General features: G+C 43.8%; 1 protein-coding gene across 1 annotated transcript in view; it reads right to left on the bottom strand.

The window, feature by feature from the left end:
* crhr1 (corticotropin releasing hormone receptor 1) overlaps nucleotides 1-20000 on the bottom strand; it is a 146579-nt gene that overhangs the window by 62215 nt on the left and 64364 nt on the right. Inside the window, exon 6 of the mRNA XM_076265899.1 lies at nucleotides 8444-8529. Within this exon, the coding sequence (XP_076122014.1) occupies nucleotides 8444-8529 (86 nt within the window). The remainder of the gene's footprint in view (nucleotides 1-8443; nucleotides 8530-20000) is intronic.

A 20000-nucleotide genomic window follows, 5' to 3' on the forward strand; every position in this document is an offset into this window, starting at 1 on the left:
GCACGCACGCATGCACACACAGACACACGTGTCATATACATACTGTACACACACACATGCATGCACACACACACAGAGACTGCACACTATCAGGATATGAGTGAGAGGAGAGGGAGAGGAGTGATGTCCACAGAAAAACTGTCACGCCAGGTTTGACCCTGAGGTGCTGAGTGTTTGATCTTTATTGGGCTTGCTTAACAGACTTCCTCTTCTAAGGCTGGGGCCTGTGTGTGTGCGTGTGTATGTGTGTGTGTGTGTGAGGGTGTGTGTGAGTGTGTGTGTGTGTTCAGTATGTTTGTGCGTGTCTGTGTGTGTGTGTGTGTGTGTGTGTGTGTGTGTGTGTGTGTGTGTGTGTGTGTGTGTGTTTGTGTGTGTGTGTGTGTGTGTGTGTGTGTGTGTGTGTGTGTGTGTGTGTGTGTATGTGGGCATGTGTGTGCAAGGGTGCGTGCATGTGTGTGTATGTAAAAATGAATGGTTAAACTTTATGGCACTTTCCCTAATGCACAATGCTCTTTATCTCTTTATCTCTACACCCGGGGGACCCGTCCCATCACCAGGCTGATGAGTCAGTGGCGGCTCCTGTCTGCCAGTCCTGAGTCTGCTCTGGACACACCGGCTGTCTGCTGAAGAGGGACACAGATGGACAATTACCCATCTGACTGGGCCGGGGACAAATCTGTGTGTGTTGGCTTGTATGCATATGGTTGTAAATGAGTGGATGATTGTAGGTGTGTGAGTGATGGTATGAATATATTGTGAGAAAAATATATATGGTGTGGTTTATCTGTTTTGTGTGTGTGTGTGTGTGTGTGTGTGTGTGTGTGTGTGTGTGTGTGTGTGTGTGTGTGTGTTTGAGTCTGTCTCTGTCAGTTAATGAGTATGAGTAAGTCTTCTGAGGGGTCTGTTGTTTAGACCCAATTTCTCTTTCAGCCCTCCTCTTCTCTGCTACACCTCTCTCCTTCCTTCCATCAATATATCCATATCATCCATCCATCTACCTGTCAATCTATCCATCCATACACCTGTAAATCTATCCATCAATCCATCCATCCACCCACCCACCCCTCCCTCTCAGTAGGCTCTGGCCCTGCTGCACGGGTCAGTGTGAGGCGTCTCCACTTGGGGCAACGCTCTGCTGCCAATTCCGTCCTACTTCTTCTTCACTGTCTTCTGCACAGCCCACTTCTATTCCCCTCTTCCTCCTCCTCCTCCTCCTCCTCCTGCTGCACAGCCCACTTCTATTCCCCTCTTCCTCCTCCTCCTCCTCCTCCTTCACTGCATGCTGCACAGCCCACTTCTATTCCCCTCTTCCTCCTCCTCCTCCTCCTCCTCCTTCACTGCCTGCTGCACAGCCCACTTCTATTCCCCTCTTCCTCCTCCTCTTCCTCCTGCAGTTGCTGCTGCCATTGCCACTTTATCAGCATCAGATTGATTCTTCCTCCTCACACACACACACACACACAAACGCGCGCACACACACGCACACACATGCTTACACACACACACTGTCTCTCTCTCTCTCTCTCTCTCTCACACACACACAGACATTCTCAAACAGTTTCTCTTTAGCAGTTACATGGGGGGAAACAGGGAAGGAACCAAAAAAGATAAAAAGAAAACCCAAAGCCCAAAGTGTTGTACATCATTATTAAAAAAGACAGAGAAAAAATATGACAGCGGTGGGAAGAGAGATCTCTGTAGAGAGAGATGAAAAGAGAAATAAAAGAGTTATACCGTAGTGTGTGTCCTCCCTGTTAACCGTTTTCCTTCTTGAGTATGAAGACAAACAGACAGGCAGTTGAGGAGAGGAGAAAGTGTTGCCTCAGGCCATGCACTAGACCTGATCAACAGTGACTTCCTCAGAGGACAGAGCCCAGGGCACACACACACACACCACATACACACATGCACACCCACTCTCCTACCCATCCACACACACACACACGCATGCACGCATGCACGCATGCACGCGCGCCCGCACGCACGCACGCACGCACGCACACACACACACACACCGGCTCATAAGCTCGTCTAGTCTGCTCTTCACTCAGCACTGTCACAACTCATTCCCAGTTGCGTAGAGTCCTATGCACACATATAATAGGGCTATATGTGTGTCTCCGTGTGTTTCTGTAAGTATATCCATATATATACACTCTTTGAGAGAGATCTGCACTCTCAAAGTTCTAGATGTCTACCACACAGTCTCAGCAGGTTATCAAGTATCTGATCTGAGTTCACTTTGTATCAACTACTTTAGCTATTACTTTGTGAAGATATGGTGGGTAACATAACATGGTATAACCCCATTGTTCCACTACCCAGAATTGCATGGTCTTTGTAGTCACTGGGTGATGTTAGTCCAGGAGAAAAAGCAGGTTAAAAGACAGACTCAGGCCTGGACACATCCAGTGGAATCTGCGCTTTCTCTTCTCATTTGTTTATAAATACACAGACATTTGGCAGTGGCCTTAATTGTTTCTCAGCTAGCTAATATTGGAGTTTCTGAAGTGCGGTAAAGCCCTTTGAAGTCTTAATAGATTCACATGTACATCTGTGTGTGTGCATTCACAAAGAGAAAAACAGTGAAACTAAATACCTGGTGGGTGTGAGAGCCTACAATTCAACGGTCATTAGTAAAAAGATTAAAATGTCCCGTTTGTTCAAAAAAGACATTAAAGTTCTTGTGATGTGCTGCAGTAGTTTCTCATAATCTCCTCTTAGACTTTCTAAAACTCACCACATGTTCAAAGCAGTCATAATGTTTACTTTTTATTACTTTTATAGAGAGACATAAATACTAGAAAAGCTAGCTCTCTGCACCCAGGCATGACAACACCTGATAAGAATCATAATTCATAATCATAATTCAGCTGGTCAAAAAAGAGATTCATAATCATAATTCAGCTTGTCAAACAAGAGAGAGTTCAGAGAGGCCCCACCCCCCGCACCACCAACCACAGGGGTCACCAATCCCTCCTTGGCCCTTGATGACCGTTACTGTTATGAAATCCACCCCGTGCCCTAGTCTGCCAAAAAATAACCTTACCACCATGATTTAGTTAATCTTTGAATGATCAGCTACTGTATAAAATAGAGGCCCCTATAGTATCCATAGGTTACTGTAATTCATCACCTTCTTCAGGAGCAAAGCATCGCTGGATGGCCCACTCTTTGTGTAATGTGTGAGTGTGTGTGTGTGTGTGTGTGTGTGCGTGTGTGTGCGTGTGTGTGTGTGTGCGCGTGTGCGTGTGTGCGTATGAGAGTGTCTGTGTGTGTGGGTGGTATGGAGAAGGACAGTGAGGTCAGCCTAAGGTGAACGCGGCTCATTGTTCACTGAACTGAATATAAAGTGTACGTCTGGAAAACCGCGGCGTGGAGCAAACAGTGCACAGCCACATGGAGAGAGCGCAGAATGTAAACTAGCGGGCCGGCACGCCTGCCGTGAAATCACTGCCCCGCCACCCAGGGCAGCAGCTTGCTGCAGCTCTTACTGTATTTTTAAACAGCGCCTGGAAGTAATGGCATGCGACGATGCGGCGGCTTTGCAAGGATTTCAAGGAATTTTGGCTAATTGTGCAATTGGATCGCACACGAATGCCGAGGAGGGTAGGTCAGTTGTGATAATGTGAATTGGTTCTTAGACCCAGAGCCAAGGCTTATTTTCCCCCAGTAGGAGTTATGTTCATCGAGCCTCCCTGAATGCCCTCTCCCTTGTTTCTGCTTGGCAGACGTGCTGCACTTATTGGAGCGTGGCTTCAGGACCAGGCGTAGAGTCCTGGAACATACAGTGCAAAGACCCAGCGCAAGGTCACAGCCCCCCATCACTGCTCTATTCATTACGAGCAGGCAATATTCAAGGAGGGAGAGCCTCTAACTGCATACCGAGCAAGCTAAATGTCTTTTTTCTTGTCTCAATGTGGAGGAAATTAGGGCCTCTCTCTCTCTCTCTCTCTCAGACGCTCACACACATACCCGCACACACACACACACACACACACACACACACACACAGTAGGAAGTCTGACAGCTTCCCTCTGGCTTGTCTGCAGGCCCGAGCGATTCTTTATCGATAGTGTTTCAGCTCTCCTCTGCCGAAGTAAGACACTCTGTTCCCTCTCTAACTCTACGTTGGTCCACACCCAGAAGCTTCTGCGCGGCCCCTGCTCCACACATCACTGTCATCTCACACGGCAACCACCACAGCAGCAACTCGCCACAGCAACAGCAGTGTGTGAGAGCTTCACTGAGTATTTGCCTACCCTTCGTCTCTTGCCAAAGTCACGCTTCAGGGCTTTGACATCCCACTACAAAAGGATAGCAGGATTATGCAAGGCTCTAACTTCCTATGCTCTCGTTTGGGGAGCTGATCTGCCCACAGGACTTCTTAATAGTGAAGTATGTGTGTGTGTGTGTGTGTGTGTGTGTGTGTGTGTGTGTGTGTGTGTGTGTGTGTGTGTGTGTGTGTGTGTGTCTTTATATATGCAGTATATGTTTTAGCTGTGTGGCTACAGTGATGTTTCAAAGGGAAAGATTGTTTTTGTGCGTGAGAGGAAAACAACATAAAAGACAACGAGAGAGAGAGGTGGAGAGAGAGGGCTTTACTGTTAAAACTGTGAAGGATAAAACTGTGAAAGATTTCAGGCTACATGTGTGTGTGGGTTTTTTTTGTATGTATTTGCACATTGTAAATCTGTACATTTGTATTGTAATGTGTAGTTTCTGTCCATATGCCCTTGTGTGTGTGTGTTTGCGTGTGTGTGTGTGTGTGTGTGTGTGTGTGTGTGTGTGTATGTGTGTGTGTGTGTGTGTGTGTGTGTGTGTGTGTGTGTGTGTGTGTGCGTGTGTGTACATATACATATGAGTGTGTAACAATTCTTCCACCTCCAGCTCCATCATGTACTGAGGTTACGTCCATTGCGCCACCCTGTGTGGTGTGCATTTAATGCCCACTGGCGGGCACAGTTATTAATGATTAAAACCACACCCCACAGGGCACAGATGGACACAGTGTGTGCCCGTCTGTCTGCCAATGCAGGGGGCCATTGGACAACCTTGGAGTACTGGGGCGTCCCAGAAGGCACTTCTGCAAATGTGCATCTGTGATGACCACAGACATTTGTGTATCGGGCTGATGCAGTCACTGCATCCATAATAGCTTGTATAGCCATTTGAAAAATGTGTGTGCTAAAAGCTATGTATCCAACATTTGGTTGAATAAACATGAAGTGTGTTAAATCAGTGTGTGTTTATGTGTGTATGAGAAAGGTAATTCCTTAAAAGTAATTTCTGACACAATAGTGACATTGTAACAAATATCACAATCACAATCACAATCACAATCACACACACACACACACACACACACACACACACACACACACACGTTAAAAAAAACCACAAACAAGATATTAAAGAAATAAAGCACAGGAGAATAACATAGAGACATTGCTAATGGTTCACATCCCGAGGCAGCACTGAAAGATAATGGAACATCATCTGCAGAAGTGGTTTTCAAGGGAACCTACTTAATTAACATCTGTATCTACCAACAAACACAGCCTATCCACACCAAAGATGCCGCCAGGCAGGATCTGAGCCAGGCAGGTTCGTGGGTCAGAACAGGTCGGATGCAATACCAGCATGGAGTTACGATCGCAGCCAGCAAAGATAACACCAACTCTTTTTTCTGGGCCAAAAGACAGAGGAGGCAAACTGCGACTACAGAGTAAAGTAAAAATCCTACCATATATTGGTTTCACCTTGATATTGGATATATCATGCGGTATGCTGTGGCTGCCAACTGCCCATTGCTGTTGTATCCTGCATCATGTTGTATTATGTTAATAGGCTTGGTTGAAGCCTTATTTCCCCACCTATTCAAATACAGCACCAGCCCTGGCTAGCTGCTGCTGCTTTAGGACATGAGAGTAAGGCCGCACCGGTCATCCTGTGCCTTGCATCCACAGCCAAATCCTAATTACTGTCAGATGCTAAAGAGAGCAAATGACATGCTGCTAAATCAGCATTCATAAACAGTCTAGTGACCACCACAGTGGTTCCAATTAGTGCAATGAGCATTATTTTTATATATATATATATATATATATATACTAAAAGCAAAATGAGAAATGAAAACAACATGCAAGCCCTAATTAGCGGTGTGCACAATGAGATTTGCTAGAAGATTGCATTAGTGGACGGAGGTGACTGAGTTTAGAGGAAACTGAAGACTGGTGAAAACAGCGGTGGTGGTCTGGAGGCAGTGGCATGAGATGTAAGCCTTGTGTGAGTAAGTGTGTGTGTGTGTGTGTGTGTGTGTGTGTGTGTGTGTGTGTGTGTGTGTGTGTGTGTGTGTGTGTGTGTGTGTGTGTGTGTTGTGTGTGTATGTGTGTGTGTGTGTGTGTGTGTGTGTGTGTGTGTGTGTGTGTGTGTTTGTGTGTGTGTGTGTGTGTATGTGTGCGTGTGTGTGCGCGCGTCTCCTGCTGAGAGGGCTATCGATCTGACTGACCCTAGGAGGAAAGGTCACATTGAGGCATGGCACTGTTTGTGCACCTCTCACCTCTTCACTGACTGATGAGTTAGCAAGACTGTGGAGCAACATCTCAGCAGCACCTGACACAAGCTACATGAGTACAAGGAAGGTCCTCTGGGCAAATGTCAATAATATGGTAAGGCATATAGTCAAAAACAAATGTTTAAAGCAAGACAGAATAAATAAAATAAACAAAATGTTCGGGGCTATGGGAATCACCTGCTGTTGATACTACACTGCTGTATCACATTAAATGTCCTAACACCACTGAAGGGAACCTTAATGGTGCAGTAAGTGGTGTTTGTTGTCAAAACTGAAAAGGCCTATGGGCGTATAAATAAGATAACTATCATGGCATTATAAATAATAAATAATGTTCCCTCATATAACTTGCACTCGCATAACGTGCACTTTAAACACATTGTTTCTATTTCAGCCTATTATTATGAATTTTACATATCAGGGCCCTCTAACTCCTCAAGAGATAGATACAGACACGTTTATGCAGATGCGATATGCACAACCTTGCAATGTTTGGTAAGTGAAGCCAAGTTGAACGATAATAAGGGCCATTTTATTTCTGATCAGGACGAGCTCCATACTCCCCGGAGGCTTATGAAAATGAAGTTTAGTGGAACACAGTGCAGACGTGTCTGTCAAAATCGGAGAAATCTGATTATTTGGAGTCGGCGTTAAGCCCCTGAGAATCACCCAAGCGAGTCCAGAGAAATGGGAGTGACAGGCTCACCCAGTGCAGATAAATCCCTCTCGCTCTCGCTCTCCCTCTCCTTCAGAACTGACACACACATGAGAGGAAGACGGCTGGGACTAAACTCCCTCGTACACAAAATAAACCCCAACAGCAGAGTTTGATGAGCGACATGAAAGGCACTCTCACAGAGGGGGACTTTGGTCCACGTCCTGCCCAGATCTGGGCCACAGCCACAACCACACAACATCTGCAATCTGACAGTCATAAAAAGACAGCGCTGAATGGAGCCAATGCTTTGGAGATTGTGGGACACACACACACACACACACACACACACACACACACACACACACACACACACACACACACACACACACACACACACACACACACAGACAGACAGACACACAGGCCCGTACAGTAAGCCCATAGGCTCGTCACACAAATTCATAAATGCACACCCAGACACCCAAACACATGGTGGAAAATGGTGGACTTACATACTCTAACCTCTAACTCACTTTGGCAAGCAATGAGTAGCTTTAGGCAATGCCCCCCCCCCCCCCCCCCATTTGTCCGTTAGAGCTCTTTCCTGATGTGACCTTCTTATCTCAGCATAACATCAATTCCAAAACACACCCACTCTCAATCACAATCTGGGAAAATATGCTTCTGTTCTTTACCCATACCCTGCGAGCTGTGCAACATCAATGCAAAACAATGTAGCGTGACAGAAACACAACATATCACGTCATCCTGGCCAAACAGAATGTCAGTATGCCGTGACAAAGTGGGTTCTGCACATTGCCAGGGTTGGACTGGAGCAATGCATAAGTGAGAAAAGCAGAGTTGGGACACAGACACCTGGAGACATACAAGAAATGGCAGAGAAAACACTTCCGTGGGTTTTGTAATGGAAAAACCAAGAAGATACAGTTAAGCCGTGACCCATTCCTCTCATCTTCTCTCATCTCCTGTCATCTTCAGGAAAATAGGATTGAGAAGCAATTGAGATTTGGCATTTGATGGAGATTGTGTGTGTGTGTGTGTGTGTGTGTGTGTGTGTGTGTGTGTGTGTGTGTGTGTGTGTGTGTGTATGTGTATGTGTATGTGTGTGCGCATGCGTGTTGTAATGAAACTATCCAACTGCTCCATTGACACGTGTGCCTGTCATCTCCTGTGTGTTGTTAACTTACCTCCTCAGTCAAAATAGGATGGCACTGTGAGTAGTTCCCTTTCATGGCCCAGGTTGCATTGGTGAGGCATTCTCTGTACACGTTGTCTGCGGGAGAAAAACAGAAAAATGTTAAGTGAAGTTAATACGCCATGTTTATGTAGCAGTTAGGACATTTTGCCTAAAACCACCAAACTAACTAGGCATATTACACAAAATCAATCCACTTGACTGTTGAGGAGAGAACCAAAGTTGTGTTGTCATCCTAAAGGAATTTGGAAGACGTTTGTAGCAAAAACTAGCTAGCTACCAAAACATGCCTTAAGAATGTTGAAATCCAGCATAATGTTGCTTAAGTAATCATCATACTGGTGATTAACCTCAATATTGCAGTCATTCATTGTTTCATTGAGGTTCCATCAGCAATGCCACTATTCCATCTATTTGCCAGTACTCTGCATACTGAGCAACTGCTGCAGAAAACATACTCTATACTGACGACTAAACACATACAGAATGTTTTTCAAATGGCTTTTAAATGACTTCAATTAAAACTAATGGCAGAAGAGAACAAACAAACAAGCATTAATAGAGGCTGCTTTGTAGGGGACATAGGAGAATAAACAGCTGCTAGATTGTAATTGATGACACTGTGATACTGCATAATATCATGTGTATGTATGTGTACAGGTAACACAGTATTAGTGGGAGCCAGATCATAAAATGGATTCAAAGACACTGTGGGACAAACAAGCTGATGGTTTGACTGATGTTTTACACATACGAGCACACACGCACACACACACGCACACACGCACACACGCACACACACACACACACACAGAAAGGACACACACACGCGCACACGCAGACACAGACACACACACACACACACTAACCTACAGTATTTCTAAATTCAGGATATCAACATCCTAAAGCCTTCACTCATTTACATGCATACCCATATTCATATACTTACACATACAAACATACACAACTGCCACCAATTATGCACCAGGCAGACCATTCTCAGTTCACCAATTGACCTTATAAATGACCAGTGAATTGTTGCTTGACCTTGGGAAACCGATCGACATTTTGGCCTTGGCAACTCAAGAGTGATTTTTTTGTCAGAGGTTGCCTGTCATGTGACACCCTTCATGATAAGCAGGAAAGAGCAAGAAGAGTGACACAGGCTGGGTGTCTGATAGGAAATGCTGTTGAGTTGAGATGAGGGTATTGGGGGGGGGGGGGGGGGGGGGGTCTTTAGATATTAGAAAGCTAGATACCGCATTTGGCTCAAGAATGTATGTAAATAGTGCCGCCATCTTGGACAATCACTGGAGGCCAAAAGAGAAACAGGTGTCTCTGTTTGGAAATCAGACAGGTGTCTCTGATTGCTGACAAGTGTTGACAGTAAGATGACAGCCGCATTTACGTAAACCACATAATAGAACTCGACAGACAATGCGGTATCTAGCTTTCTAATATCTATGTTTGGAAAGACTTTCTGTTTTGCGCAACACAAAATGGGATTTACAAAAAAGGATTTACAAAAAAGCTCTTTAATGTGAAAGTGATTTCTACAAAGTAATGTTAATTAATTCAAAGGCTGATGGATTGCTTACCTAAGCATCAACAGGCTAATACTCTATGTAAACACTCAATTTGCCTCTGGTCTCCTGTACTGTAATTAGGGAAGACTGGCAAAGGCCCATCCCTCCTAACAGAAACTATTAAACAGATCAATGCGGGTGGGCGTGCAGCGTTGCCTCAGGATGATGGAGGCCATCGCTTCCCACTGACTGTCAGCTGGCGTAGTCCTCTTCAGTTCCCATGGAGACACAGGCCTCAAAGATCAGTCAAGCATTTAGATGCAAGGTGGGAGGCGGGCGTGGGAGCAACCAGAGTCAATTGCTGTCAGTAATAAAAGAGTGGCTGTAAGAAGGCATCCCCATCCTACACACACACAGACACACACACACACACACACACACACACACACACACACACACACACACACACACACACACATACAGATAAAGGATGCATTAGAGAGCACCTGATGAAAACTCCATATCAGTTCAGTCCCATATGGCGCCATTTTGACAGATGTGGAGCCGAGAGGGTCACATTTACAACAGCGGATCAATGGGCAGAGGGTGGAAAAAGACTGCTCTTTCATCTTACCCATTGATCCAACCAGTCAGTTAGTCACTTATGGCAACATCACAAGTGCTACGTTCTCCTGCTCCTTAGGTGAGATGAGAGATAGAAACTTACCGCAGAGCCAGATTCAACGTCAGGTTTCAGAAACTCACTTTGACTGCTTCCAGGAAAAAAAAAATGGATTGGCAATGAAATCTAGGGGGTGAAAAGCTGACCCCCTTCTATTATCATGTAATCGGCTTGTGTCATATGTTTACACTGAGTCACTGGGTGGATGCTTTCATCCATGGAAGCATAGAACACGCAATACAGGAAGGCATATATGTGTTTATCACATGTATATCTGCCCTGAGGCAGAAAGAGTTGAGACACCCGGAGAGGCCTCTCCCTCGGGACGGACACATTGATGTCTCTGTCACAGAATACCAAGGACATGTAGTCACCTGGGATCCTGAGAGCATCAGGCCAATGATGTCACCCGTTCAACCTTGAAGCCCCCAACCCAGCCCAGCCCATTGATGGGGCGCAGTATGACATCATAATATGACATATTATGCCGGGTTTCATATGGAGCGGCTATGCGTGACAGTTGGTTGGGTGCTCATAGAGGCAAACCAAAATGAAGATCTGTCACTTCCCCACCCAAGTAAAATGGGAAGGACATGAAACAGCCTTTGGCTATTATGATGTCACACACACACATACACACACACACACACACACACACACACTGTACACATCCTGCCATTAATAGAGAAAATGTAGACTTGGATTTGGATGGATTTAGCAGACGCCTTTTGAGAGATGCTTTTATATAGAAACAGATATACTGTACTTCGAACTTCCAACGCCAACATGACAAGGAAAAGGTGAAAAATGCAAGTCACTAAATTGCCAGTCATGTACAGTATGTAGTAGCCTCTATCTGCAGTTAAATGCTAATTGCATACATTGATCCACACCTATCAATCGATTCCAACATGACAAGAACCACAGCCTTATTTATTTCTGTATTTATAATGAGAGAGAAAGACAAATAAAGAGTGAAAGAGTGTGTTTGTATGTGTGTGTGTGTGTGTGTGTATGTGTGTGTGTGTGTGTGTGTGTGTGTGTATGTCTGTGTGTGTGTGTATGTCCTGTATGTATCTGTATCTATATCTGTGTGTGTGTGTGTGTGTGTCTTTGTATCTGTGTGTGAATCTTCTATCTTCTACAGTACTGCCACTAATGGAGATGAGTGCCAGAGAGACTCAGCAGCACTGCAGCAGAGTGGGGCAGAGGCACTGGCCTGTGAGGCACTCGGAGCCCCAGCTCTAACTAGACAAGACTCTGCCTAACACAGACAAGCAAGAGACCCACAGTGCTTACTGATTATGAGACAGGGAGAAGAGCAGTGACTAACTCTCACCCAGCGTCAACACTCCCACAGAGTGTCGCCCCGTTGGAAGTAAGTGAGAAAAATGTGCACATATATTCTTTTTAACCACATTTTTTCCCTTTAGCTTTCCTACAGCCTATATCTTAAGCATGATGACGAAGTGATTAGTGAGAGAGAGTATATCCGTTAGCCCACTAACCTTTCCACTTGCAACCGAAGTATTTTCTACAACGCGAGCTGAGGTCCCCAGACACCCATTTAACACACATTGCCGGGGAAAGGGGCGATTACAGGAGGAGCAGCTCGTTCATTCATGAGTGTCAGGCCTGCGTTTCCCGTGTCCCCCCCCATCTATCCTTGGGGACAGCATGTTTTCCTCCTGGCTCTGCCAAGAGCAGTGAGACTTCAGTGAGCAAGTGTGTCTCCCATGTGACTGCTTCAGCGAGACATTCTGGTGGCTGCCTCTGACGGAAGATCCATTTTAGATGCCAACGGAAGAGAACATTCTTATAACAACCATAATCAAATACAAAAACACAAAAAGCCGGGGTCCCTAGTGGGGCTTTGGTTAGCTTTAAGTGGAAACTAGAATGTGGAGTGTATCATGACCATAACATCACAGTGAGGAAATGAGCACTCCATTGGGCTTCATGACTCTTTCCTCTTACTGAGGATCCACAACGGGTCTGCACACCATGTCTTCATATTATCCAGACACAGGACAGCCTCATGTTTGAGGCTACCGTAGAACATATTTTTGTTTACATTTTCTAGTTTAAATCCAGAGCCCAGTGTCATTGGGTGGGGGGTGGTTGGGGGATGGGTTAGTGGATAGAGAGGACAGCAAAATCAACCCGGGAACAAATCGCTGGGGCAAAAGTGGGACTTCCTGTGACTCAATCCTATGGCCAGACGCTGAGTGCTGACTGCCAAGCGCTCGTTGCGAAAGACACCGAGGGCTAGCCATTAGGGCCTTGTTTACTCATGTTTGTGACCTCATCTAACCGGGACCAAGTGTGGTCTCCACGCTCAGCTAGCCCAGCGCTTTGACATTGACAGTAACAAGCAATCATGCACTCTCCCTGAGTCCCCGAGAAAAAAAAAAAAAAAAATTGAAAAAAAAAAAAGAAATAAAATACAAAGTTCACTTTTTTGACAGTGCTACTGTATGGTCAATTAAATATAATAAAACAAGGCATACTCTCCAACTAGGTTCCAAAACATTCAGTGTAGTTCTGCTTTATTTAGCCCATAGCCTAGTGTCATACAGTGGCTACAGTGAAACTACATTTTGTGGAGGGAGAGAAATAAAAACCATCCCTGTCTTATTTCCATCACTCAGTGACTGCATCGCTCACCCCGCCATTACCTGCAAGACTGATCACAGGACCTATCCTCCTTGATATGACCTCCCTACCTCCTTACTGAAGGAGTCTGCACTCTGGCCTGGGTGCCGTGTCAGTGTCAGTCTGCTGCCACTGCTGTCTCTGGCTGGTGCTGAGCTGGCACTCGTTTATATTACACACGTCCACTGAGACCCGGTGGGAAGAGTGGAGCACAACTATGGGACACGGCCAGCAAGGTCAGAGCCCAAACCACGGGGACGCTGTACACCAGGGAGTCACAAGGACTACTGGCGTCCATTTTGTTCTATTATTTTCTTCTTGTCATTTTGTACTCAATACCACAATAATTATTTAACACCAAGGCCAATTGATAGTCACTGAAAAAAAGACATTCTTCGTTCTGGTCCGTTGCTGTGGTGACGGATTGCTGCTGTGTTTGCATTCATTTCAGGCCGATAACATCACAAAATGTAAATAGACATTACATACACTGTCAAAAGTTATAGAAATGAGATGATCTATTTGTTCCGTCACTTGTGAAAGATGTTAAGGGTTTGAGCCAAACTTTTTTGCCTAGCAAGACTAAGGTACATTTTGTGTGTGTGTGTATGTGTCATGTCTTACTGCACTGTAAGAAAAACAGAGTGAGAGAATAATGAGAAAGTTCTTCCAGGTGCTGCCATCAGGACAGAGACTTGCCGTCCCAATGGCAAGGAAGAATGGTTACAAGCAGTCATTCATTCCATCAGCCGTGACCAATGACCATTCTTAACAAAGAACTACCCATGGTCAGATAGATGTATACAGTTAGGCACTTTAGTTTACTCACTTATTTATTTATATCTTTTAACTCCTCTGGAGCAAACTGGACTGATTTCACAGTTTTTACTTATATATTCCTATGTATATCTATTTATTGTGCATGGTGTTCTATTGTGATGTGTGTGTGTGTTTTGTGTGTTTTTATGCCACTGTCAAATACAAATTTCCATTTTATGTAAAGTTTAATGGGCATTAAAGAAGTCTAAGTCTAAGTCTAAAGAAGGAGAATGAAAGAGAAAATGACTGATAGACCCATCTGTGGAAAGGTAATTTCTTTCCTGGTCTTTCTCTCCTGCCAGATTCTCTGCTCACCACACGGCAGAGGCCATTAGCACAGCCTCATAGTTGCAGCTGTCAGATTGACATCTTCACCCCACTCTGCTCTCTTCACGACATCTTAATGTCCATGACAAGACAACACAGAAACACATATGACCCCGACAGTACTGGACATGGGTCAGGCGAGGCCACATTAATTAGTTGGACTCACAGCACACACAGTGAGTCGTTGAATAAAGACGGTCGTTTAAACCATATTATTCCTTAAAGGGGAATTCCAGCATTTTTCAACTTGAACCCTATATAACCCTATAGAGCAGGGGTGTCAAACTCAAATTCACAGGGGGCCAAAATTAAGAACTGGGAGTATGTCGCGGGCCAAGCTCAACATTGAATAACCGATGTTTTTATTGAATTAAAACTGTATACACACACAAGAAAAAATAGAATGCAGGCATTTCTGAATATAGCCTAATAAAAAAAATATATTGAATATCTGAATAGAAAAAATATATTGGCCTATTTTTGCAGGTGAACTATAAAAATTGTAAATAACATTTAACAACACTATCAAAATTGTAATTGTAACTATTAACAGTTCATGACAGTTCACGTCATGAACTCATGACAGTTCACGTTCACGTCATGACAGTTCACGTTCAACGTGGTGCCGTTTTATGTTGTAGGCCTACTCTTTAGTGACAGCTACGGTGAATCCACATACCAAGCAAACGGGTTTGTCCTTGAATAATATGAACATATAATCGTTTTCCCACTTATCTTGAAAGCTCCGATTATCAATCTTTCGCTTCGCCATTTTTTCGTTGATAGTTTGTCTGGTTGCATGGATACATGTTTTGTTTATGAACAGAAAAGGCGGCATTAACGATGCAACGCATTTTGGGATATGAAGTGTTATCAGTGTATGATACACTGTACAGTATGTAGCAACTTGATGGGCTGCGTTGCCCTGGGCTGCGCTCATGCGCTGAATAGAATATCGTGCTGGGCCAGTTCTAACGCGGATGCGCTGAAGAGAATACTGTCCGGCCAGCTCAGATATGGATGCGCTGTATAAACTACGCGGCGGGCCACTTCTAATACAGATTGAATAATGACCTCGCGGGCCACAAATAAGCAGCCTGCGGGCCTGAGTTTGACATCCCTGCTATAGAGCTTCTTTACATTTACTAAGGTATACAGGCACATGTGTATCTCTCTAGGATCCTGTTCATACTGGCTGGCACATGATGAGAACCAGAGGTTCCCTTATGAATGTATTGCCAGTATTAGCAAGCTAGCTAGTTTAAAGAAGCACTAAATAAGATTTACTCTTGGGGTCCCCCTACAGTTGAGAAGCGCAATAATAAACAAACTAAATGTGTCTTTTGCAACAAGTATGTAAATAACTCAGATATAATATAGAGGGAATGCATAGACAGCAGTTGGTAGAAAAAGATCTCTGAATTCCTGTAGCATAGCAAGTCTTTTCCATTTCACCTATAGAGGGCCAGAATGGCAGAAGTGCTGTTTGTCATGTGATGAAGTTATGTGCCATCAAAATGATTTTGGAAATGCTATGTAAAACTGTTAAATGTGCCTTTAATACTGAATGGATTTTCATCATCTTTGTCCCTAATGAAAGTACGTAAAGACATTATATATTTGAAAGTCCCCTTTAAGGGCTCTGTGTGTGCAGAAGGGGAATAGTGTGCAGAATATTATGGCAACCTGCTACGAGCCGCAACCACACAACTCCATCTAATTCCCAGCCATGCCTTTTTACTTCCGCAAGGCTTCCCTAAAACGTTGGGATTTATTTTGCCCCAGTGAGTAATTCTGGCAACCTATATTTCTGCTGCAATGAGCATGTTCGCATGGTGTGGTTTCTGACTACAAGGACTGGTTGCTATTAACATCCTGGACCAGAAATGGACACATTTGTATCTCCTCCTGAGACTCTTTAGTCTTGCAACACATCAAAGAACCTGTCAGTGATTTTGCAATAAGATTTTAGTATTTGTATGTGTCCCAGTTGGATGCTCGTTTTGAATGCAAACCATTGCTGTCTCTCAGCTTCACATGATAACACATTGGTCATGTAAAACCTTAAGAGGAAATTCAATTCAATCCCCTGATTCACAAGCATGGCCTTTCCTCCTCTGTGATCAGGCAAAAAGTCTCCCCACTGGTGGTGAGGACTGATGTGGTCAAACCAAGAGGCCGCTGTGGTCAGGATCAATGCTAATCCTATCAGCTCTGATCACACTGTTTGCAGTGTCCAGCGAGCTCTGCTGTGCACAGTGGATCACCCGTGTCAAACAGATCAGAAGAGCATGACCCACAAAGCCAACCATAAAGAGACACGTTCCACAGTTACAGTTCTAACTGTAGAATAGAACACATTCTATTGGTCAATAATTCAAAATGAGATTTCTAATACATAGGCTTGGAAAACAATAATTTTAGGCACTTTATTATCATAACCTGTGCCAAAATTGATTTGTAGTGTATGTATGAACTGATATGGTTCTGACTGAAAATTGAGGGAAGATGTATGCCTGTTTTGTAAAGGATGTCTTCTGACATTTACATAAAAGCAGTACGGGTAGCAGTTTTTTGGCATCGAGGAAACCCCCAGAAATAGCAGTAGCAGTAGCAACTTTCCTCACTTGTTCCTTTTACTCCTCCTTTAAATGTTCCTTCTATCTCTGTTTCACTCCATCACTTTGCTTGTTTAGGAGCAGCTGCTACAGCATTGATTTAGTTTGATATAGCCACACAAATAATAGCATATTTGGGTGTAAAATAATTGCCCTGCATCTCTCTGATTCATGACGCCTCATTAGCATGGATTTATTATCACTGCACTTGCGTTCCCTTTTTCTGTCAGCTGATGGTTCATTGAGTCCATTCAATAGCATCTGCAATTAAATTATTTCCCATTAAAATGTGGGTTCCACATATTATAGTTAGAGGGCAGTGACATTGACATGCTTTGATTATGCAATCATCTGCAGGTGTGAACATTCAATGTAATATGAATAAGGGCCGTGTTACCCACTCTTCTAACTGGCCAAGTCAGTGTTTGCACTGTGCTCTCTGACATATGCTTGCCATCTGCCCTGCAGATTCTCTAAGGAAGATTTAGAAATGGGGTAACTATCAAGTCAACATATAAATATTTCCCCATACCGATGGCAATAGTGAAGTAATTAGGGTAGTGCTAAAAATCCCTCTTTATCTATTTACAGTTGAGATGATACATTTCTAAATATTCACATTAATTGACTGACAGCTCTAGATTATTTATAAACAAACAAAAGCTGGATTAAAGCATTACCAAGCATGGCCAATTTCTGAGTAAATGAATGTGAATGTTTTCATTCTGTAAGTCCCTCCAGCCATTAAGCAGTTTGCAGCTACAGTACAGATTCACAAAACCACCCACTCTCAGCTCCACGGTGGCAGCCTCCACACACACACACACACACACACACACAGAGAGAGAGAGAGAGACTCCACACTAATCATCTCTCTCTCACTGCCTAATACAATTGCATTTGCCTCAGCTCGCTCATGCTCACTCTCTGCATCTCTCTCTGTCTCTCTTTCTCTCTCTCTCTCACTCTCACTCTCTCTCACACACACACACACACACACACACACACACACACACACACACACACACACACACACACACAAATAAACACACAGAAAGATGAACATCTAAGACAGACAGAGCATTCATAATGTATGCTGCATCCCTTTTCTCTCTCTCTCTGCCTCTCTCTCCCTAACACTTTCTGCCACTCTCTTTCCCACACAGGCAATGTACAGTAAGAGCTTCAAAACCTGCCATAGCAGTTCCACTCTAGTTCAGCGGTGAGCCGCGCAAAGCCTCTTCAGCCCTGCTGAGTCGGAGTGGGAGTTTGTCAGGCCAAACAACTGGAGATGAGGCAACCTGGGCCTCTAACAGGCCTTCCTCTCTTCATTGCCCTCCCAGGCTGAGGGCCTTCTCATTGGGCCTGGCAGAACCCAGAGAGGGGTGTGGGAGGGAAGAGACTAGAAGATGGGTAAATTGAATTATGCAGCACTGGAAGATAAAGATTCTGCTGTCTCATTCCTCTGTGCCTTATGTTAGTGTGGTTTAAAGGTGCAGTAAATAGAATTTGTTATCGAATAATGACCATGCATGTGGATTATGATGCTGTAACTAAGTGTTCCGTAATATTACTGTGCACTTCTGTTACTGCTATAAAACAGTACAGGAGGCACGGAACGAATTGGGTTGTGATATATGAGAAAGGCAGAGTGACAAAGTGGGTCCTTTCAAGAACCAGTTTAGTTCAGTTCAGCACAGTTTCAGGGACTGGTTTCCCAAAAGCATGGCAAACCCAAGTAGTTCATAGACAACAGTTCAGAGCATTTCCCTAAGCATCTGGTTTAATTAGTACTGCGCTGTTTTCAAGGACAGCATCTGTTAAGTATTACTTAAGAGCAGGGTATGCCTGTGCACTTTACAAGCTTGTTTGGGAAATGTGCGTAAAACATTAATGACAATTCATAGAATCACTCATAGAGAACACTCCTAACCACCAAGGACCATTGTTGTTGGGAGATGGGGTACACTTTAGTTTACACTTCAGTTCAGTCCAGTTCTATTCAGTTTGGTACTGAACTCAGTTAAGTGCTTCTTGGTCACAGTAGAAGGAAAATCACGTAAAAAAGCAACAGCACCTAGCCAATACAGCACACCATAAATCAAAGATTCTATTCTAGAGCGCTCCACTCCTCTCTAAAATCTTTGGTATATTATAGAGACACGCATTCAGCTTTGAATACATTCTCAAAACACTGAAAACTAGGGGTGTGAATCGCTCATGTAAAAGACGATACGATTCACATCTAGATACATGGGCACGATTCGATACAAAAAAAGATACATGTTCATAAAAAATGATTCGGTACGATTCGATGCGATGCGATTCGATGCAATTCGATGCAGTTCAAGAATGGAAAGCATTCTGAAAGATTTATCATTTGATCAATTATCATGGTCATGGATGTCAATTAGGCAAAAAAATTGACTATCTTTATCAATTGAATATGATTATCTAAACTGAGGTTTGTATCATATACTGTATTGAAATGAAAAAAATAATAGTCTACATTTCATTCAAACACAGCAGCCAAATACAACATAAAAATACATTTTTATAGACATTATAGATTGTATAGAGTTATATCTGATTGTTTTCAAGGAGCTGTAGCCTATTGTTAAGGTAAGACAATAACGAAATAAAATAAAACAGTGCTTAAGACACTGTTGGCATTTTCTCATAGCCTACAAGAATAAAATAGGCCTACATATCAATGAACTCTCTGGGCTTATTTTGTTCCAATGGTAGACCTAATATGCAGAAACCAGAAACTCAGTGCCACAAGTCTGAGTGAATATGAACAAAATAATAATAATTTGTGCATCATTTTAGCAGGAGGCCAAATTATTCTTTAACATTAAGGAAAAGGTTTATTTCAGTTTTATTCCGATACGGGGCTTCATGTATCGATGTAGCCGTATC

The sequence above is a fragment of the Alosa pseudoharengus genome, unplaced genomic scaffold, assembly GCF_046254945.1.
Source record: "Alosa pseudoharengus isolate Yale_2024_CS ecotype anadromous, Long Island Sound unplaced genomic scaffold, YU_APseudo_1.1 YU_APseudo_1.1_scf_4, whole genome shotgun sequence".
NCBI classification, from domain to species: Eukaryota; Metazoa; Chordata; class Actinopteri; order Clupeiformes; family Clupeidae; genus Alosa; species Alosa pseudoharengus.